The 23404-nt window shown below is 35.4% G+C and overlaps 1 protein-coding gene across 1 annotated transcript; it reads left to right on the forward strand.

The window, feature by feature from the left end:
• Positions 1-239: 239 nt before the first annotated feature.
• Positions 240-21687, forward strand: LOC148123042 (uncharacterized). Its single transcript, XM_087897932.1, is given in 6 exon segments — positions 240-257; positions 12520-12646; positions 13146-13241; positions 19533-19615; positions 20183-21415; positions 21417-21687. Coding segments are annotated over 6 exon segments (1653 nt in total). The 3' UTR covers positions 21513-21687.
• The last annotated feature ends 1717 nt before the right edge of the window (positions 21688-23404 follow it).

Genomic DNA, 23404 nt, shown 5'->3' on the forward strand with positions numbered 1-23404 from the left:
TTGATATTTAAGTTTCTTGGTATATTCTTGCTATGTAATGTGATTATATTCTATATTAATGTAATTTTTAATTTTCCTGAAATTATTTGTGATTTCACATAAATATCAACTTGCTTTAAACGTCATGGGTTTAAAAAAACAGGCAACAGTAAATGTTTGAGGAAATGATTGAGGGAAAAGTTCACAGAAAGCTACTACATAGAAAGCTGCAAGGAAATTAGTTGACCATAGAGACAGAAATGGAAAGAAAATCCAAGGTAAGAAAAGCTCAGGTTAAAATTTTAAAAGACAAGAGAAACAAAGACCATCCTGCCAATGGGACACTAGGTGGCAGTAAAACGAAGTCTAAATTATACTTCAGATTTTGCACTGTGACAATGTCCTCCCTACATACAGACTGTCTGAACTAAGTCACTTTCTAACATGGTCTAACATCCACATGAACTAATGAACAAGGTATCTGATGGTCTTTACCAGTTTCCCTAGGTACAATAACATAGATAAAATGCTATTCTGTGAATCCTACCATCGTCAAAGGAACCTGTTCTCTGTAGAAAGAGAACATGGTAAAAACAGAACTTGGTGACTGGTTAGGGCTTTGAAGGAGGGCGAGAGTTCAAGTCTCCCTTACTTCAGTGATTCAATACAATTTACCCACTGATGCTTACTAGAATAGAGACTACAGCAGACAGAGAAATGGTCAGCCAAGATTCAGTAAATGGAGAAAGACATCTACAGTCTTTAATGTGAAATTTAGACAGACAGAGGCCTCAGAAAACACAGCTATATGGACAGCTACGGAGGAAATTGCCTGTAAAAAAGCATGTGGATTCAATAAGATAAACATTCATAAATATAACTTAAACTTAAAATGTAAATTTACACAGAACTCTGAAATATTTAAATGAAAATATCTGAGGCAGAATAGCCAGGGAATCCAGTTGTCCAGATATGGGAATTTCAAATAGAATCACATGAAGTTTTAAAAGTCACATGACTAGTATATTTCAATTTTGGGAATCACAGTCATTTGGTGTACTAGACTTAGGCACATGTCTAAGATTGAATTTCTAGGTCATTTTATTTGACTTATGATGTTATATGCATAGAAAGCATATTAGTGCTTCTGTTCAACTGTAAATCCCACAGAGGCCTTTGTCATTATTTTTCCGTATTATTATTATAGAATAAGCCACTTCATTTATCATAAAGACACATTTGTTATATTTATCAAATTCTATTTTCTTTCACTTGAGCTTAATGAGGTGAATGGGAAGGGTCCTGGGAATGGGGAAGTATGGAGATGTATATGACTTGGGTCCTGCTGTCTAGATGCTCTCTGCAGCCTGGCAGACAATGGATCACAAAAGATTCTCCCAGATCCACCCACACGTGAACTCCATTGCTTTTAAAATTAGAGAGGATTACCCTTAGCTCTTTTCTTTATTTTGTTATATGAGGTGGTACCTTCTTCAAATGAGTACCATAATTATGTTTTTCAACTATTTCAGGAATGTTTCTTTTAAATATTTTTTGATGAGTTCCTTTACAGACATACAATGGCGATACTCTCCCTATTTGTAATTTTCTCATCATTTGCACTGAGGGTTCTCAAGAAGGTAGAGAGAGAGGCACTGTCATAGTCACCTCATATTTTTTCTTTTTTTCTCATTCCAAATTTGTTCACTACAGGAGGGAGTGTGGAGTTTTAATTTTGTTGGGTTTCCCCACAGAATTTCTTCTCCTTTATGTGCTTGTTTTCAAATTTAGTATGTCTTTAAAAGTCAAAAGTCATAGACCAAAAAAAGTAATACATTCTTAATATTTAACAGTTAAACATCTTCAGTTATGTTCAGTATGTCTGAAATCACTAGGCTATCTTTAAACACTGAAAACAATTTACATTCTCCAAAAGTGAACTAAAATTCATGAGTCTGTGACCTTAATTGTGTCAGTGTTGTTTGGAATAAACTTATGTTATGGTGTGTCATGTATCCGAAAACATGAGTTAGATGAGATTTAATTGTAAAAACAATTCTCATATTCAAAGATTTGACCTATGTGTTTCCTCATAGAAATGATAATATTGTTCCTTAGGAGTATTCATTAAACAACTATTTTTTCTCACAAATCCATGATTATTATATCTCAAATGAATATCTTGACAACACATAATATGGAAGGAAATGTTTTTGTAAGTATCATGTAGGATTTTTATTGTATTTTAATAAATTTAAGTATTTTTGAAGGTTTAGCATCCTTACAGAATTTTTTCTCATGAATAATCTCTCAAAGATGAATGCCATTCATTACTTTTAATCATACACGTTAGATTGGCTTGAGATCACAGACAGTGAGGAGAGTTATTACCGTGTCAAACATCTAGATCCACATGTTTATACACATTCAGCTCTGCTTCTGAGTAAGAGAAGAAGCAGTTGATAGTAAAGCTTTGGGGACAACAATTGATGAATAAATCCATTACACCTATTACACTGGGAGACGGAACTAACTTATTCAAACAGTAGAGACTGTCAAATTGTCAGAAAGACCAAAATGTATGGCAAAATAGTTCAGCATCAATGTAAAGCATTTTTATATGGTCAGGGAGGAGAGACAAACAAATAAAAACTCTCTGTACAAAGCACAGCAAGAATCAGGGACAAGGAACAGATTTTTTTTTCAAACCATATTCTGTGGTTGTGTTGTGCATGTACATGTTCTATCTGTGCTACATCAGGTTCTAATGGAGTCTACTGTCTCCTTGTGACAGTGGAATAAGTAAGTAGAGTGAAACCGAGATTCAAAGGTTCCATTCTTATTTTCTAGGCGTCTTTCTTTACCTATCCCCACATCCTTCATACATAGCTCTTTGTTACTCGTGTTTAAGTAAAAGGAGGGTTCCTAACAGTAGTCCTCATGGGAATTATGAAAATCTCAGTATTTGATTTTCATATCAGAATATATGAGTCCATAAGAATGTATCAGTGTTTCTATTTTGTTGATTTCAGCCCTCAGTTTGATTATTTCCAGTCTTCTACTCCTCCTGGGAGAGTCTGATTCTTTTTTTCCAGAGCTTTCAGGTGTGCTGTTAAGTCTCCAATGTGTGCTTTCTCCATTTTCTTTAATTGGGCACTTAGTGCTATGAACTTTCCTCTTAGCACTGCTTTCATTGTGTCCCCTAGGTTTGAGTATGTTGTATCTTTATTTTCATTAAATTCAAGGAAGACTTTAATTTCTTTCTTTATTTCTCCTTGACCCAGGGATGATTCAGTAGTTGACTGTTCAACTTCCACGAATTTGTAGACTTTCTGGTGTTCGAATTGTTATTGAATTCTAACTTTATTCAATGGTGATCTGACAAGACACAGGTGGTTACTAATATTTTTTTGTATCTGTGGAAGTTTGCTTTGTTACCAAGTACGTGGTCAATTTTCGAGAAGGTTCCGTGAGCTGCAGAGAAGAAGGTATATTCTTTCCTTCTTGGGTGGAATGTTCTATAGATATCTGTTAAGTCCATTTGATTCATTACCTCTAGTAATTCTCTTATTTCTCTGTTGAGTTTCTGTCTGATTGACCTGTCCATTGGTGAGAAGAGTGTGTTGAAGTCTCATACTATTAGTGTGTGGTTTGATTACTGCCTTGAGTTCTAAAAGTTCTTTTACATAAGTGGGTGCTTTTATATTAGGGGCATAGATATTCAGGATTGAGACTTCCTCCTGATGAATTGTTCCTGTTATGAGTATGAAATGTCCATCTCCATCTCTTCTGATTGATTTTAGTTTGAAGTCAGTTTTGTTAGATATTAGAATGGCCACACCCGGTTGTTTCTTAGGTCCATTTGCTTGGAAAACCGAGATGGAAAACTGTATTTTTGACGAACCCCTGACTAGCCCTAATCAATTAAGATGCACTAATATGATTTCAACTTGCTTAAGCCAATAATATCTAAAATTACCAAACTTCCTTCACCACTCCCCTCAGTAAGGCTTAAAAAAAATCCTACAATGCTCTCAGGATCATTGACATCTTGCCTTTTGGAAGGATGATCAGGCCCCAGTATGCTGGTATAGTAATAATAATAATAAAAGACTCTTTGCTTTTTGCAAAAAAAAATGTATCATAACATACTGTGGTAATATGTCACATGCTTAATGAACAATGTCTACTGTTAAAGCATCTTGAACTCTACTGCCTCCATTAAAAGAAGTCAAAAATACTTGCAGTTCTCTCAAAATTTCAAAGTCACAAATAACTGCATGTTGAAATAAAATTGCTTTCCCTTGTGCTTCATTCCACAGCTTCTATTTGTTAATCTAATTAGCAGCCCCAACATCTTTGTGAACCATGTCAATAAAAGCAAGGTAGAGGTTATGATAAGCTTTATAAGATTTTAATCTGCATTTGAGTTCAACTTTCCTTTCCCCACTGATGCTTTGCCTTGGGTGAGTACAACAGGCTAGTGCAGCCCACAATCTCACTGGATAACCTGACTGCTGAGCAAACCACTTGAACTCAGCAAGTGAGAAACTCAGGATTTTAATCGCTCTTGTTTTCATGAGTATCCGTTTAACCAAGTCAGGAGTAAATACTCCCTGATTTCTGAGGCTCTGCAGATGGTGACTGTGCATGTAGCAGGTGAATGGTATTTAGTAATACTTTTTTAAAAAAGCAAATCCTCTAGAGAGAATCGAGGAACAGAAGCTCAGAAGAGATGGAGGGTTCTATAGTAAGTATGTCTCTGCACAGCAGCTATGCTCAATTTCTTCTGCAATGTTGATATATTTATGTTGCACATTTCTCTGCTTCTCATAGTCTTGTCTAAGGAGTTTATTTCTTTTGATATTTGTTTGTCTGTGCTAAATTATTACAGTTATGATTGAGTCTTTAAATATATACTATTGTGTCAAATTCCCACTGTTTTGTTTTGTTTTGTTCTTGCCTGCTCATTTTTTTCAAGACATAGATCCTCAATGAACTGATGATGCTTATCATGAAGGATTCCATTGTAACAGAGGAATATTGTAGTTTTCTGATGCCCAATTCCTCCAGAGACCAAGTCACATCCTCATATAAAGACAGAAAATGCAAATATGTGGCATGACTTCTACACGGGGCTCTCTTGGTTTAGTGGTTTATGAAAATGCATGCTCGTTCACATGAAATGCGTAGTCTAGCATAACTTTTTCAGTTACGAGGAAGTGGAATTAGGAATGGCATATTCTTGTGGAAAACAAAACTCCATATATGGAATTCACTTGAGAATCTGGAATGTGACAGACATATGTAGCTTATGCGTGGCATAAAATTGATACTGTTGTATTCACACTACAGTTTCCATGCTCTATTCCTTGGGCAATCACTATCCCAGCAAAACTGATGTGACTCTGTGTGTGAAAAGCTGTCATCAGTTTATCTTAATGTATTGATGTTGACTTCATTCACCTGTATTCGGTTCTCTGTGACAATGTCTACCACTTCAGAGATCATTAGTTTGGTTGTTTTTTATTTCTTATTTCATATATAGTGTCTGATTCTTTAACCAGGATATGTTGGATTCATGTTATCAGAAATAATTATTTTGAAGCATTGCCAAGTGATGAACATAAACTACCACACCTTTGCAGAAAATGAACTTTTCCCTAATTATTTACATTTGATCCCTTGCATTGGAAACTCCCTTGCATGGGATTTTCACACATTTCCCCCAGGGAACATGGATGTTTACATATGAAGATTTCAGGAAAATAGGGGTCTATTTATAAGTTTTTATACTTATCCTTCTATTGAAAACAGGTTTCCTTACATAATTTCTTAATTGTGTTTGTCTCAACTCTACTATGCCCAACTCTTCCCCATCTTTTTCCCATCCAGATCCAACCCCTTTCTTTCTCTCATCACAAAAAAACTGGTTTCTAAGGGAAAATAAGAATAAAAAAAATATACTATTGTATAGTAAGATAAAACAAAAACTACCACAGAATAATAGAAAAAAACAATTAGAAGACAAATAGCCCAAGAAAAGCCAAAAGAAACAGAATCCTACAATACACTCAGTTGGAATCTGTAATAGTGTGTGTGTGTGTGTGTGTGTGTGTGTGTGTGTGTACGTGTGCGTGTGCGTGTGCCTGTGTGTGTGTGAAAATATGATAAGAAAATGTGTAAATTAGATGAGATATAAGGAAAAGAAAGGATGTAAAGTTCTGACATGACATAATGAGACAAGGAACATCCAAGATGCTGTTAAATTTTGGGGGATGTGGGGTGTTTTTTTCAAGACAGGGTTTCCCTGTAGCTTTGGAGTCAGTCCTGGAACTAGCTCTTGTAGACCTGGCTGGCCTCAAATTCGCAGAGATCCACCTGCCTCTGCCTCCTGAGTGCTATGATTAAAGGTGTGTGCCACCACCGCCTAGCTTGCTATTGAATTTTTGAAAGTAAATTCTTATCCTAGCGACAATTCCTTTAAAAAAGTAAATTTTCATTTGAAAATGAATATAAATCAGAGATAGCTTCTGGGTTAGGGATCTGTGCATGAGTCCACTTCTTACTTAATTTCTAACATTAAATCAGGTGCATAACTACATGCCCTATGTATGCTGCTTCTATTTCTGCTAGTTAATATGTCCTTCAATCCAGCTGAGGTAGAGGGCTGTGTGTTTGGGAAGGGTGTGTGGGTATTTGTATTCTCCATCATCCTTGACTCTTGCACACTAGCTTCATCCTTTTTTAAAACTTTTATTTAAAAAGCTATCTTTTTTCATTTCATGTACCAATCCCAGTTGCCCCTCCCTCCTTCCTATTCCTTTCATATTACCCCCCTCCCCGCACTCAATCCCATAAACTCCTCAGAGAGGATAAGGCATATTGCTTTGAGAAAGGACCAAGTCCTTCATGCTACATCTAGGATGAGCAAGGTATCCCTCCTAAGAGAATGGGTTCCAAAAAGTCATTATAAGCAGTAAGGATAAACCCTGGCCAACTGCCTGTGGCCCCCAGTCAGCCCCAGCCATACAATGTAACCCACATTCAGAAGGCCTAACTCGGTCCTCTGCTGGTTCCTTTCCTATCTAGTTAGAGTTGGTGAGCTTCTTTCAGCTCAGTCAAGCTGTTTCAGCAGGTATGCCCATCATGGTCTTGACCTCTTTGCTCATATTCTCACTCTTCTCACTCTTCAGCTGGAATTTGGGAGATCAGCCCAGTGCTCCACTGTGAATCTGTGGCTCTGCTTCCATCAGTTGCTGGACAAAGGTTCTTTGATGACATTTGGGATCGTCTTTAATCAGACTGCAGGGCAAGGCCAGTTTGGTCACCCTTTCCACTATTGCTTAGGGTCTTAGATGGGGTCATCCTAGTGGATTCTAGGAAATTTCTTTAGTGGCAGTTTTTTTGCTAGCCTCATAAAGGCTCCCACAATTAAGATATCTCTTTCTTTGTTCTCTGTCTCTGTCTTTTCCCAATCTCATATATCCAGTTACCTCTAGTTCCCTTCCACCATTCCTTTCTCCCCTCCTCTTCCCCTTCCAACCTCCCTTCTCCTGCCCTCCCGACATGCTCCCAATTTTCTCAGGAGATCTAGTCTACTTTCCCTTCCCAGGGGCATCTATATATGTTTCTCTTAGGATTCTCTTTGTTACTTGGCTTCTCTGGGCTCATGGACTATAGGATTTGGTTATAGCTAAATCCACCTATGAGTGAACAAATACCATGCTCATCTTTCTGGGTCTGGGTTACCTCAATCAGTACTGTTTTTCTAGTTTTACTCATTTGCATGCAAATTTTAAGATGCCACTGTCTTTTATTGCTGAGTAGTACTCCACTGTGTAAATGTCCCACATTTTCTTTATCCGATCTTTGCTTGAGGATCACCTAGGTTGTTTCGAGGTTCTGGCTATTACAAATAATGCATCTATGAACATATGAACATAGTTGAACAAATGTCCATGTAGTATGATTGAGCATCCTTTAGACATATGCCCAAAAGTGGTATTGCTAGGTTCTAAGGTACGTTGAATCCCAATTTTCTGTGAAATTTCCATACTGATTTCCAGAGTGGTTGTAAAGTTTGCATTCCCTCCAGCAATGGAGGAATGTTCCTCTTTCTTTGCATGCTCTCCACCATAGGCTGCCATTGGTGTTTTTGATCTTAGACATACTGACAGGTATAAGATGGTATCTCAGAACTGTTTTGATTTGCAATTCTCTGATGGATAAGAATGTTGAACATTCCCCTAAGTGTCTTTTGTCCATATGAAATTATTCTATTTAAATTCTCTGTTTAGATCTGTACCCCATTTTTAATTGGATTATTTAGTATTTTGGTGTCTAATTGCTTGAGTTCTGTATATATTTTGGAAATCAGTCCTCTGTCTGATGTGGGGTTGGTGAAGATATTTTCCCATTTAGTAGGCTGGTTTTTTTGTCTTATTGACTGTGATTTTTGATTTATAGAAGCTTCTCAGTTTTATTTATTGTTACTCTCGGTGTCTGTACTGCTGAATTTATTATATTTAGGAAGTGGTCTCCTGTGCCCATGCATTTAAAGCTGCTTTCCACTTTCTCTTCTATCATGTTCAGTGTGCTATGATTTATAATGAGGTCTATAAACCATTGGGACTTGAGTTTTGTGCTTGAGGATAGATATGGATCTATTTTCATTCTTCTACATGTTGATATTCAGTTATGCCAGCATGGTTTGTTGAAGAATCTGTCTTTTTTCGATTGTATAATTTAAAATTCTTCGTTAAAAATTAGGTGTTTATAGGTGTGTGGATTAATATACAGAACTTCAATTCTATTCCATTGGTCAAACAGTCTGATTTATACCAATACCAGACCATTACATTATTGTAACTCTATAACAGAGCTCGATGTCAGGGACGTTGACGCCTCCAGAAGTTCTTTATTGTACAGGATTGTTATGGCAATCGAGGGTTTTTTGGATTTTCATGTGAAGTTGATTATTGTTCTTTCAAGGTCTGTGAAGATTTCTTTTGAAATTTTGATGGGGATTGCATTGAATCAATAGATTGCTTTTGGGAGTATTGCCATTTTTATTATGTTGATCCTACCTATACAAGAGCATGGGAGATCTTTCCATTTTCTGCTATCTTCTTCAGTTTCCTTCTTCAAAGATGTAAAGTTCTTGTCGAACAGGTCTTTCACTTGTTTGGTTAGTGTTACCCACAAGATATTTTATGTTATTTGTTTTGTGAATGGTGGTATTTATCTGATTTCTTTCTCAGCTTCTTTATCATTTGTGTGTAGGGGGCTACTAATTTTTTTAGTTGATCTTGTATCCTTCAATAATATTGAAGGTAATTTATTCATCTGTAGAAGTTCCCTAGTAGAGTTTTTGGGGTCATGTGTGTATACTGTCATATAATATGCAAATAGCAAAGTTTGACTTCTTCCAATTTATATCCACTTGATCTCCTTTTGTTGTCTTATTGCTCTAGCTAAAACCTTAAGAACTATTTTGAATAGATATAGAAAGAGTGGACAGCCTCGTCTTGTTTTTAATTTTGGTGTAATCCCTTTGACTTTCTCTCCATTTAATTTGATGTTGACTGTCATCTTACTGTATATTCCTTTTATTATGGTTAGATACGTTCCTTGTATCCCTGATCTCTACAAGACCTTTATCATAAAGATGTTTCAAATGCTTTTTCAGCATCTGATGAGATAATCGTGTAATCTTTCAGTTTATTTTGTGGTGAGTTGCATTGATAGGTTTTTGTACATTGAAAAATCCCTTCATCCTGCGGTGAAACTGACTTGATCATGGTGAATTTAGGGGTTTTTGTTTGTTTGTTTGTTTGTTTGTTTGGTTGGTTGGTTGGTTGGTTGGTTTTGGTTTTTCAAGACAGAGTCTCTCTGTTGCTTTGGAGCCTGTCCTGGAACTAGCTCTTGTAGACCAGGCTGGCTTCAAACTCAGAGAGATTCATCCACCTCTGCCTCCTGTGTGCTGGAATTAAAAGTGTGCACAGTAATTTATTGAGTATATTTGGATCAATGATTATGGGTGGGATTGATCTGTAATTCTCTTTCTTGATTGCATCTTTGTGTGGTTTTGGTATCAGGGTAACTGGAGCCTCAGAAAAAGAATTTGACAATGTTCCTTCTGTTTCTATTATGTTGAACACTTTGAGAAGTATAGGTATTAGCTCTTCTTTGAAATTCTTGTAGAATTCTGCACAGAAACCATTCAACTCTGGATTTTTTTGGTTAAGAGGCTTGTGATAACAGCTTCTATTTCCTTGCAGTTTATACATCTATTTAAAATTGTCAAACTGGTCTAGATTTAATTTTGGTATATGGTATCCATCTAAAAACTTATCCTTTTTTTTTTACATTTTCCAATTTCATGGAGTACGGGCTTTTGTAGTATGATCTAATGATCCTCTTGATTTCTTCACTCTCTGTAGTTATATCTCCCTTTTCATTTCTTATGTTCTTAATTTGGATCCAGAGGGTTACTCCATTTTTTTGTATCTGTTGAGATTGGCTTTGCTACCAATTATGTGATCAACTTTAGAAAAGGTTCTGTGAGGTGTTTAGAAGGTGGTATATTCTTTTGTATTTGGGTGGAATAATCTGTAGGTGTCTGTAAATTACATTTGATTCGTTAATCTGTTAGTCTTCTTATTTCTCTTTTAAGTTTTCTCTGCTTTACCTGTCCATTGGGGAGAATGGGGTGTTTAAGTCCCACACTATTACTGTGTAGGGTTTGATTTACAATTTAATCTTTAGTAATGTTTATTTTACAAATGTGGATGTTCCTGCATTTGGGGCATAGATGTTCAGGATTGAGACTTCACCTTGATGGATTGGTCCTATTATGATTATAAGGTGTTTTTCTCCATCTCTTTTGATTGATTTTAGTTTGAAGTCTATTTTGTTAGATATTAAAATAGCTACACTTACTTGTTCCTTAGGTCCATTTGATTGGAAAAATCTTTTCCCAACCATTTACTCTGAGTTAATATATGTCTTTGAGGTTGAAGTATGTTTCTTGTATACAGCAGAAGGCTGGATCATGCTTTCATAATCATTCTCTTGGCATGTGTCTTTCCATAGGTGAATTGAGTTCATTGATATTAAAAGATATTAATGACCAGTGTTTGTTAATTCCTGTTAGTTTTTGATAAAAGTTTGTGTTTCCCTTCTTTGGGTTTTGTTGATGTGAGGTTATCTGTTGCATGTATTTGTATGTGTGCAAGTAGCTTTGTTTGGTCAGAGTTTTCCTTCTTGTACTTTGTGTAGTGCTGGATTTGTGGATAGGTATTGTTTAAATCTGTTTTTTTCATAGATTATCTTGTTTGCCATTGGTGATTTAAAACTTTTCTGGTTTTAGTAGTCTGGCCATGCATTTGTGGTGTCTTCAAGTCAGCAGCACATCTGCCCAGGATGTGACTAGAACAATGGAAGAAAACAGTGTACTACAGACACATATAGAAAAAAAATTCATAAAGTACAATTAAACAATGAAACAGTAAAAATCATAAAAATGTTTAAGATGTAGTTAAGTGATAATGAATATGTTAAAGAATTAGAGTAGGAAAAAAGACAACAGGGAAATGTATGATGAATAATATAATTATACTGTCCATGAGGGCATGTTCTTGGTATTTTGTCCTTTTTGTCCTATCTTCTCCATGACAATTCATGTAGAAAAAATTGATGAAGGACAAAGTGCTGTTTGTAATATTATCTCTAATCTAGAATACCAGATTTGGGGGAATGTTGTTCACAGAGTTGTTTAGTCACATTTTTGTTGGTGTTTTTATTGATTCTTTGGAAATTTTGCTGAGTAACTTATGGTACTTTAGTTCAGACTCATCTTATGTTCTTGAAGCAGTGATGGGACCCTGTAGAGGAGAGTCAGTTTTGGATGTCAGCTGATCCAAGCCATGCGTCAGCTACACGATCTACATCCTTCACTTGTCCTTTATAAATCTTCCCACAGTGTTTCCAGCACTTATTCAGGACTCAGAAATTAGTCTCTTTTTAGGTCACCACATACAGGTGTCAGCCCTTCCATGATCTTCCCACTGATGTCATTAGAATCATATACAGTAAGAATTTCTGCTTCTTCCTTGGATATGGAAATTCTGACTTTGCTACACATCTTATGTTTGACATATTTTTATTTGACAGCAGTGTATGCCCACATGGCTGCAACTTTACAGCTCATGTTTCTTCAGCCTGTGGTTTCTAAAGAAAAAATTGCCATGAAAATAGATAGTTAAGGGCACGGGTGAAGTCTGGAACTTCACTTGAAGATAATCGGGCTCCCATTTATATACCCTATTTTAGTCCATAGATCTGCATCTTAACTTGTCCTACTTGGTTTAATATTTCCAGCACATGGATTTTTAGTATGGACTGTATTTTGGAGTATGTCTTTTAGAATAATGCTAAGCAAGAACACATCAAGTTTTGCGGTGAACTCTTGTATCCTTAGTCTAAGTAAAGAAATATATACATGGGCACTTGATAAACTCTTTTCTTTCATGACAGGGAATCTTGACATTCCAGGATGTGGCAATTGATTTCTCTCCAGATGAGTGGGATTGCCTCAACTTTGCACAGAGGGCTTTGTACAGGGAAGTCATGTTGGAGAACTACAGTAACATGGTCTCTGTGGGTGAGACTTTTTTCTTTTCTGATTCCTTCATCATAATTGTTTCCTACAAGTATGTTTTACATCTATGTCTGAATTGTCTGCCTCATTTTCATTTGCCAATTTAATAAAAATCTTGGAGTTCATGTAGAACACAATATTCTGTGTAACTTTATCTTGTCAATATATTCCTGACTCCTGGAGAAGATATTCATCATTCAAACTTTCCTAATACGTTTTACTCTTTAGGCACATCACCGATAATATATTGATTTGCATCTTAATGATTCATAATGTGTTTGCATTTGATCCAGTAGTAATTTACAAAGAAATTCAAGGTATAAAATATTAACAAAAATGCTTTTCAGTGTGTTAAAATATTTGGAGATAGCAATAGGAAAATCATATTTGGAATTTTAAATTATAGGTCATCTTATATAATCAGTGTGGTGGTTTATGAGAAATCCATGTGTTTTATTATTGTTATCCCAAGTTGTGGTCATAAGTCTCTTCCAACATGCAGGTCTTTCAGTGTCAAAACCAGATCTGATCAGATTTCTTGAACAAAACAAAGAACCCTGGAATATGAACATAGGAGAGACAGAAGGCAATGAACAAGGTAAGCCAGAATGAAGCATTGGCACACGTGGGAAACCTAGGGCATGGAGAAATTCTGACCTGAAGTGGGATGCATGGTGTAGGAGGGCCTTTTGTTTATGTATTGTTTTCATTGGTTAATCAATAAAGAAACTGCTTTGCCTGATAGGTCAGAACTTAGGTAGGCAGTGAAGACAGAACTGAATTCTGGGAGGAGAAAAGCAGAGTCAGAATGAGAGAGCCACCATGGAGACACCAGGTCACACATGCTAAATCTCTCCCTGTAAGCCACAAAGGCCTCATAGTGAACACAGATTAATAAAAATGGGTTAAATCAAAATGTGGGAGTTAGCTAATAGGGGGATAGAGCTAATGGCCAAGTCATGTTTTAATTAATACAATTTCTGTGTAATTATTTTGGGTGTAAGCTAGCGGATGGCCAGAACAAAAGGCTCCCTCTCCCTGTAACAGATACACAAATATTTCTATGTAAAATTATGTAAAAATTCACATTGAATGATTATTCCAAATTACTTTATAAGTAAAATGACCTAAAATGTCACTTTGAATAATTAACTTAAATTATGGTATAAAGCAGAAGTAAAATGATTTGTTGACATATCTTTGAACTCTATCAGGCTTTGAAATGAACAATATTGAAATGAAAATTAGCATTAAAAAGTTTCACAGTGTTTGAAGGAGTATTGCTCTGTACATGTTCATGTCTGTTTCTCTGCTCTCATGACAGAATTACATGGCTTTCACAGTTGTGTAGTCTCACATAAAATCAGGAAATATAAATCTTATAGCTGTATTCATTTTGGAGGATTGTAGAGTTCATTCTTTATGTGAGATACTACAGAACTTAAAAGGTAACTTTTTCTATTTCTGCAAAATATTCTTTAGAAATTAAGACTTGTTTAGAGTCATACATGTTATTGGTCTAATTTAATATCACCTACTAATCTTTGACTATCAAAATTTATGTTAACTTCCACATAAATGTTGTATATGCACTTGTTTTCCTTTGTGTTTTATATCAGTAATGGAATATGTTTGAAGAAATATCCACAATATTTTACTTTTAATACTTTTATTAGTGATTTAAGAATACCTTGCAGTATCATTTGAGCAAATTCAACTCTCCACTCTTCCCAAGTTCCACTTCCTCCAGACATCTTTGGGTTTTTTTTCCTCTTCTTTTTTTACATTCACAGAGTTCAATCTGAAACTCCCATAAAATTCTGGGTGTTGAGCATGGCCTACAATATGGTTGAATAATTATGAGCTGCACATTCTTAAAATCAACATTATTCCCTTTATCCAAGTATCTTTAAGATAATAGTAGCTTCTCAGGAAGGCATGGTTCTTCAGGTCCTTTCTTACTGTCTCCCAAGGATTTTCATCTGGCTTGGGATTGCTCAGGTCTGATACATTCTGTCCTAATTTCTTGAGTTTATAAGGACAACTGTCATGTTGTTCACAGAAAGCACTATTTTCTTATAGTCATTCATGACTTCCTGCCTTATTGTGTATTATCACTCTGTCCTGAATGACCACTGAACAGTTCATGGAATAGGTTTGATATAAACATACTAGTTAAAACTGAATATTTTCTTGTTGTTTGTACCATGTCCAGCTGTGAGCCACCTTTTAGTTGTCAAATTAGACAGACATTTTTAGAATGAAGGCTTAGAGACACAACAGTCTGTAAATAAATCAATAGGATATCAAAAATAATTTTAGTACAATATCCAAGCAGAATAATGGTAGTAGGTGGTACTTTCTATCTTTTAAGAATGCATTTGGATTAACATGAATGCTCCTCAGATTATTCTACAAAATAAAAACAGCAGAACACTGTGAAATTCTTTTCATGAGGACAGTTACCTTGATACCTAATCCATGTATACACCCAATATGTAAGTGAAATATATGCCAATATAATTATGAACATATATACAAAGGTCATCAATAAAATATTGCAACCTGCATCTAAGAACATATCAAAAAGATAGACTACCATAGGCTTCATGTCAAGACATTTAGGGGTAGACGAATCATTCAAAACCAATAAGTGTAATCTACCATTTGTACAAACTAAAGTCAAATTCCAGAAGTTCATCTTGTTAGATGCAGAAAAACCTTTGACAAAATTGACACTCCTTCTTGATAGAAGTCCTGGAGAGTTTAGGGGTGCAAGAGATATACCTCCAAATAAAAGATGCAATTCACAGAAAGGGTATAGCCCACATCAAACTAAATGGAAAGAATTCAAAGACTCTCTAATAAAATAGGGAACAATGCAAGTGTACTCAATTTATCTATATGTATTCAATACAGTACTTGAAATCTTAGCTTAAACGATAACAAAATGAGAAGATCTAGAAGTAATTAATAGCAAAGGAAGAAATCAAAAATATGTTATGTGCAGATGCTATGTTTTATGTATAAAAGACTCTAAGAACTCTATGTAGAAACTTGCACGATTGAGAAACACTTTCAACAAGATAAGGAATGCAAAATTAGCTAACAAAAAGCAGTTGCCTTCCTATACACAAATGAAAGAAGACTTAAATGGAATTCAGGGAAATGATGTCTTTCATAATAACCTCAAAAAATAGTTTTGGGTAATTAGAACTCAAATAGTGAAAGATCATTTTAAAACCTTTAAGGCACTGAAGAAATAAATTAAAAAGGATATTGGAAGATGTAAAAATATCTATGCTCAAGGACTGGTCAATTGATATAGTAATATACTGATTCAGTGAAAGCCCTATCGAAATTCTAAAACAATTCTTCTCAGATCTCAAAAACACAGTTTTCAGCATCATATGGATACAAACAAATAAAAACCTCACAATAGCATAAACAGTTATGAAAAATAAAACTATAAACAATATACCATTCAGAGTTTTAAATTATACTACATTTTTAATAATCAGGTTTGTAAAATATTGGTACAGCTGAAAAACAGATATATTGATCAAAAAATCAAGTTGTAGATACTAACTTAAGTCCACTCATCTATTACACTAATTTTGTCAAAGAATCTAGAAAAATGCACTTGAAATATAAAGAGCATTGAATCTTAATCGCACCTAAACTATGTCCAACAGACCACAAGTCCCCAATGAAAAAAGTTTTCTTCAAGAGAGTCTCAGTGGGGATAAAAGTCACACAGGAATTCCCCGTTACCAGCTCTTGAAGGATATCACCAACACAACTCAATGGAATTTTTGTATATTCTTTTTCTCCATAACATTTAGCTTTGGAATTTATTTAGTTTTATATGTGATCTTATGGTATCTATAAGTACATTATGCCTTCTAGAGTTATGCTTTGTTTTGTTCTATGCAATGCTTTTCAAATGGCCTAAAGATGCTTAAGGAAAGGTTAACTTCTTTAACTATCAGGGAAATGCAAATCAAAACAACTCTGAGATACCATCTTTCACCTGTCCGAATGACTAAGATCAAAAATACACCTGATAGCTTATCCTGGAGAGGATGTGGAGTAAGGAGAACACTCCTCCATTGCTGGTGGGAATGCAAACTTGTGCAACCACTATGGAAATCAGTATGGCCGTTTCTCAGAAAACTGGGAATCAACCTACCTCAGAATCCAGCAATACCACTCTTGAGAATATACCCAAAAGATGCTCAATCATACTACAAAAGCGTTTGTTCAACCATGTTCATAACAGCTTTATTTGGAATAGCCAGACCCTGGAAACAAACTAGATGCCCCTCAACTAAAGAAAGGAAAAAAAATGTAGCACATCTACACATTAGAGTACTACTCAGCAGGAAGAAAAATGACATCTTGAATTTTGCATGCAAATGGATGGAGAACATGAACAAGGAAGGCAGGACCGTGAGGAGTACATTCACCCACTGATACAAGGGGACCGATCTAATGAGAGTTCACCAAGGCCAGCTGGACTGTGACTGAATGAGCTCGTGATCAAACCGGATTCTCTGAATGTGGCTGGTTTCACTGAATGTGGCTGGCATGGGGAATGTCTGAGAAGCCATTGATAATGGCACTGGGACTTGTTTCCTCTGCATGTACTGGCTTTTTGAGATCCTACTCTGTTTGGATGCTCACCTTCCTAGACCTGGAGGGAGGGGGGAGGAACTTGAACTTTCCACAGGGCAGGAAACCCTGACTGCTCTTAGGGCTGGAGTGGGAGGAGGAGAGGGAGTGGGAGGGTATTGGGAGGAGGGCGGAAGTGGAAACTTTTGTAAATTAATAAAAAAGAAAACCAAAAAAAAAGAAAAGAAAAGAGATATCTTGATTGAGGGAGCCTTTATGTGGTTTGCAAGAAACCTGGCTCTAGAAACATGCCCAGGAATCTACAGGATGACCCCAGCTAAGACCCTAAGCAATAGAGGAGAGGATGTTTGAACTAGCCTTTCAGTGTAGTCAGACTGATGATTATCTTAAATATAACCATAGAACCTTTGTCCAACAAAAGATGGAAACAGAGGCCGAAAACCACATCCAAACTCTGGACTGAGTTCCCAGGTCCAGTTGAATAGTGGAAGGAGTGAGAATATGAGCAAGGAGGTCAAGACCATGAGTGGTTCACCCACTGAGACAGTTTGCCTGAGCTAATGGAAGCTCAGCAACTCCAACTGGCCTGGGAGTGAACTAGCATGGGATCAAACCCTCTGAATATGGTTGACAGTTGGGGCAGACTGAGTGGGCATTTACAGTGGCACTGGAATTTGTCTCTACTGCATGTACTGGCTTTTTGGGATCCTGTTCTCTTTGGATGTATACCTTGTTCAACCTAGATGTAGTAGGGAGGGCTTGGACTTGCCTCAAGGCAGGGTGCCTTGTCCTGTCTTAGGATTGGAGGAGGGAGGGGTAGGAGGGTGTGGAGAGGGAGTGGAAGGAAGAGAGAGTGTGGTAATTTGAATTGGTATTTTTTAAAGTAATAAAATAATAATTAAAAAATGTAAGCCAAAAAAAGTCACACTTACAGGAATTCCCCATAACCAGCACTTGAAGGATATCACCAATACAACTCAACGGAATTGTTACACACTTTTTCCACCATAATGTTTAATTTGGGAATTTATTTATTTTTATTAATGACCTTATGGTATCTTTATGTACATTATACCTTCTAGAGTTTTGCTATGCTTTGTTTTACACAATTTTGTGGGTGCAAAAGTGTGTCTTTCTCTCTACATATGCTTATTATGCTTCTTCTTTCTCTGCTTTTCTTCTCTTACCCTATCTGGTTTCTTTTATTATGATTATTTTATTGTTATTCTTTAGATGCCTATTTGTTTTACAAAAGTGACAGAAAGTGGATGAATTCAGATATGAGTAAAGATGGGGATAAACTCAGGGCATTTGAGGGATGAAAAGTCATAGTCAGAATATATTTTATGAAGGCATCTATTTTCTGTATAAGTATAAGAGAAAATGTATCTCTGATAATAATATCAATCCTAGTGAATTTCCTTGATGTCTGAAATTTTATGAATCCCTTCCATATGGTATACATGATTATCTGTGGACCAGTTAGTAATAACTCTTTCTGGTTTTCACTTTTCTTCTTTCTTGATTAATTAATATTGTGTCTTTTTCTTGATATTACTCAGTTTGTTCATTTCAAGGGATTATGGAGATGAGTGATATCCACTAAGATAATACAATTTTATAAGTACAATTTTATTGTACTTGGGCTATAGTCTTTGTATTAACTGCTTATCTGTTGTTGTGATAAAACTCCAAGATAAAGGCAACGTATAGAAGAAAGATCCTTGATGATGAATCAGAGAAAGCAGTTGGCAAGGGGCTAGAGCAGAAGTGACATGTCTCAAATAGAACCACACGAGAACATAGATAGCTCACTGTTGACATTAGAAGGCTTTAAAATTCTCAAAGCCAGTGTTCAGGGATATAGGTATTCCAGAAAGTTGATACCTCTTTATCTTACCCATAAATATCCACCAACATTAGACCATGTATTCAGATATCTGATTATATGTGGTCATTTCACTCAAACCACCATAATTTCATTTATTATTCTGAAAACTATGATTGGAACCTCTAAGATAACATAAACTCAATACTTTCATTTTTAAAAATGTATTTAATGTATGTTATAAAAGATATTCTATCCATTTACATTAAAAAGATTGTTTCATTAGAATAAATGATTTGAAGTTTATTTTATATATATGCCATCTTGCATATATGTCTACATATATATAATTGTGTCACTTATATATCTGAAAAGTTTTATCTAAGTATACTAATTCAGATAATTATATATTTTTCTTTCTTCCAGTTTTATATTCTCATCACACACAAGACTTATTTTCAAAGGAGAATAGACAAGATTGTATTCAGAAGTTGGTATCAGGAATAGCTGTAAGTAGTGATTTTAAAACCTTTCATTTAAAAATGATTTCAATATTTGGTGAAGAAAGAAAAGAGAATGGATTATGTCATGATTGAAATAATCTCTATTCATCAGATTTTCAGAAGCAGTTTCTTCAGTAAAAAAAATACAAATAAGTTTTAAAAAATGTTTTTTTTTCTACAAAGAATATTGAAAAACCTGAAAATTTATTGACAGGTATTCTATTAAACATTCACTAGAATTTTCTCAACAAAAATTACATTTTGTTACAAGCTATTCATGAGATAAACATGAGAAGCTTTTCTTAATAAAATGAGACTGAAAATATATCATAGAATTTTGAGTCATGAGAAACTTTACATATTCAATGATGTTATTAAAGCATTTCCTAGGAACTCTAAGAAGAATAGTTTCCAGAATCCTCCTCTTAAAGGGACAAATTCCCAAAAGATAAAATCACAGTATGTCTTTTCTCATTATATAAGTTCACAGAAGTATGATTTTCCTAGGAGCCAATATATACATGATAATTGTAAGGATGATTTTGATTGAAACACACCTTCTTTTTGTTTCAGCATGACCAGAAACAAGGGAGGCATTATATAAACAATCAAAATGAAGAGAGACAAAACAATTATATAGAATGTGGAAAGTGCTTCAACAGATATGCCTGCCCCACTATGCATAAGAGAATTAATTCCAAAGAGAAGACATGCAAATGTAAAGATTGTGGCAAGTCATTTATCTGTCATGCAAATTTTAAATTTCACCAGAGAATCCTTACTGGTGAGAAACCTTACAGATGTCAAGAATGTGGCAAATCCTTTACCCAGGTCTCAGTTCTTCATAGACATCACAGAATCCATACTGGTGAGAAACCCTACAGATGTCAAGAATGTGGAAAGTCCTTTATCTGGGCCTCAAATCTTCAGACTCATCACAGAACCCATACTGGTGAGAAACCTTACAGATGTCAAGAATGTGGAAAGTCCTTTACCCACGTCTCACAACTTCATATTCATCACAGAATTCACACTGGTGAGAAACCTTACAGATGTCAAGAATGTGGAAAGTCCTTTACCCAGGTCTCAAAACTTCATATTCATCACAGAATTCACACTGGTGAGAAACCTTACAGATGTCAAGAATGTGGCAAGTCCTTTACCCAGGCCTCAACCCTTCAGACTCATCACAGACTCCATACTGGTGAGAAACCTTACAGATGTCAAGAATGTGGAAAGTCCTTTACCCAGGTCTCAAGAGTTCAAACTCATCACAGAATTCACACTGGTGAGAAACCTTACAGGTGTCAAGAATGTGGCAAATCTTTTACCAAGGTCTCAAATCTTCATAGGCATCACAGAATCCATACTGGTGAGAAACCTTACAGGTGTCAAGAATGTGGCAAATCCTTTACCCAGGTCTCAATTCTACATAGACATCACAGAATCCATACTGGCGAGAAACCCTACAGATGTCAAGAATGTGGCAAGTCCTTTACCTGGGCCTCAAATCTTCAGACTCATCACAGAACCCATACTGGTGAAAAACCTTATAGATGTCAAGAATGTGGCAAGTCCTTTACCCAGGCCTCAGCTCTTCAGACTCATCACAGACTCCATACTGGTGAGAAACCTTACAGATGTCAAGAATGTGGAAAGTCCTTTACCCAGGTCTCAACTCTTCAAACTCATCACAGACTCCATACTGGTGAGAAACCTTACAGATGTCAAGAATGTGGAAAGTCCTTTACCCAGGTCTCAAGAGTTCAAACTCATCTCAGACTCCATACTGGTGACAAGCCTTACCAAATGTAAAGAATGTAGCAAGTCCTTTAAAACAAATTTAAGTCTTAGAAACCATCACAAAATGCATGTAATGGGTACATTTCATGAAATTTCTTAGTATACCTTACGTTAATTCATTGTATGGCTCTTCATGCATTAGCCAACTTATTTCACAGACTCACATCCTTCAATTAATTTTTATATCTTAATCAATACTTAGGCAGCTATGCAGTTCTTATGAATTTAGAAACATCGTATCCAGATTTGAACTTTATTGTCATCTAACATTTGTTGTAAACAGAATTTATACATCATTGTAAACATGCAATTCAAGAATTAATTGCTATGAATAGGTAAATCTTTCTAGTAGGAGTAAATTGAGCAATAACGTTTCTTGACTATATGTTAAGATAATGTGTGACAAAAACAGCCAATGTCAAGCTAGTTCAGATTTTGATGCACATTTAATTTCTTGACATATGGTTGTTTATGTAATGAGATTATACTCTACATAAACATTATTTTTCTGTGATTTTTTGTGATTCTTAAATAAATATTAGTTTGTTTTAAAATTCAAGTCTTTTAATTTGTGTCCTTGCAACACAACAGTTAAACATTTTGTCCATTTTTTTTCTGATAATCTATTCTCTAATAGTAGAGTATCATAATTGTGAACGCTTCCATGGATGAGCTGGTAGGACAGAGATGGCACACTACATAGATTACTTTAAACTTTGTATAATCGTGGTTCAAATAAATGTGAGGTAGATGGAAGATATCAATGGGCATGCAAAACTGGACAAGGAAAACTACAAAGCAACAACATAAAGCAAAGAACTCTAGTCATTTAGGAAAGCAGGGAGTGGGAAAGGTGGCCTTCCCTGAAGAGGAACACATAAACCAGTTGTCCTGTAACCAATGGACAGCCCTGAAAACATACAGAGTACTAACATTCAGTGGACAGGCCTCTTTGTACTTAGGAATAAATGTATATACAAATTTATGTATAAAATTAGCAATGCATGAATAAAGGACACAAACTTAAAAGAGAACAGAGATTGTGGTGTATAGTAGAGTTGGAGGTAGGAAATTGTAAGTACAAAATTAATCTTATTGTTTTGTACATTTTAATTATATAAAATATGTAATGTGTTCATATACACCCCTTGTTTCCCTGTTAAATTCCCCTCCATGTAAAATATTTGCCCTCAAAGTTCTGCAAAATTTTTCATCATCCTTTCATATTTTTTGAGGTTCCATTTATGAGAAAAGATGTGTGTCATTTGTATTTTGGAGAGTTGTCTATTTCTTTGACTTAATGATACATAGTTGCAACAATTTTCTTGAAAATTATGTATTTTTTATGATTTTATTCATTGATGGATTATCTTGCATTATTTACGCATATTATGTTGTTTATCCATTCATATATTGGTGGTTATATAAGCTCATTCCCTGAATCATCAATTATATGAAGTGCAGTGTTAACAATTACACACAACTCATGCACACATATATGTGATTCAGTATAGTAAACTCACTTTGATAAGCATGCATATCTAGGAGTGATTCAGCTGGTATGTCTATGGTAAATTTTCAGTCATAACTATCCTTATAGCATCCACAGTACCTGGGATGTCTTATTTTACAATGATCATACCATATGCGTTCTTTTTTCCCACTTCCTTTGCAATATTTAAAAGAATTTAGAGTTGTCAAAAAACGTAATCACTAAAAAGGCACTCAAAGATAGAATTATGGAACACTCCAAATATTATTTTACTTTGTGAGAAATGAGTCTGGAACCCAAGAAAATGGCCACAAAATCTAGAGTACTTGAGCCAGGTTATAAGTCCTGTTGAAAATGTATTCTAATGCAAGTGGTTGTCATGACATACCTTGAGTGGTCAGAGCTTGACCTCATATTACTCCATGCCTGAGTACCTCAACATGGTCCACTTGGTAAGCAGAAAGTACTTGTGAGTAACTAGGGTAACTTTACACACATAT

Source organism: Myodes glareolus, chromosome 2 (genome assembly GCF_982192425.1).
Source record: "Myodes glareolus chromosome 2, mMyoGla1.1, whole genome shotgun sequence".
NCBI classification, from domain to species: Eukaryota; Metazoa; Chordata; class Mammalia; order Rodentia; family Cricetidae; genus Myodes; species Myodes glareolus.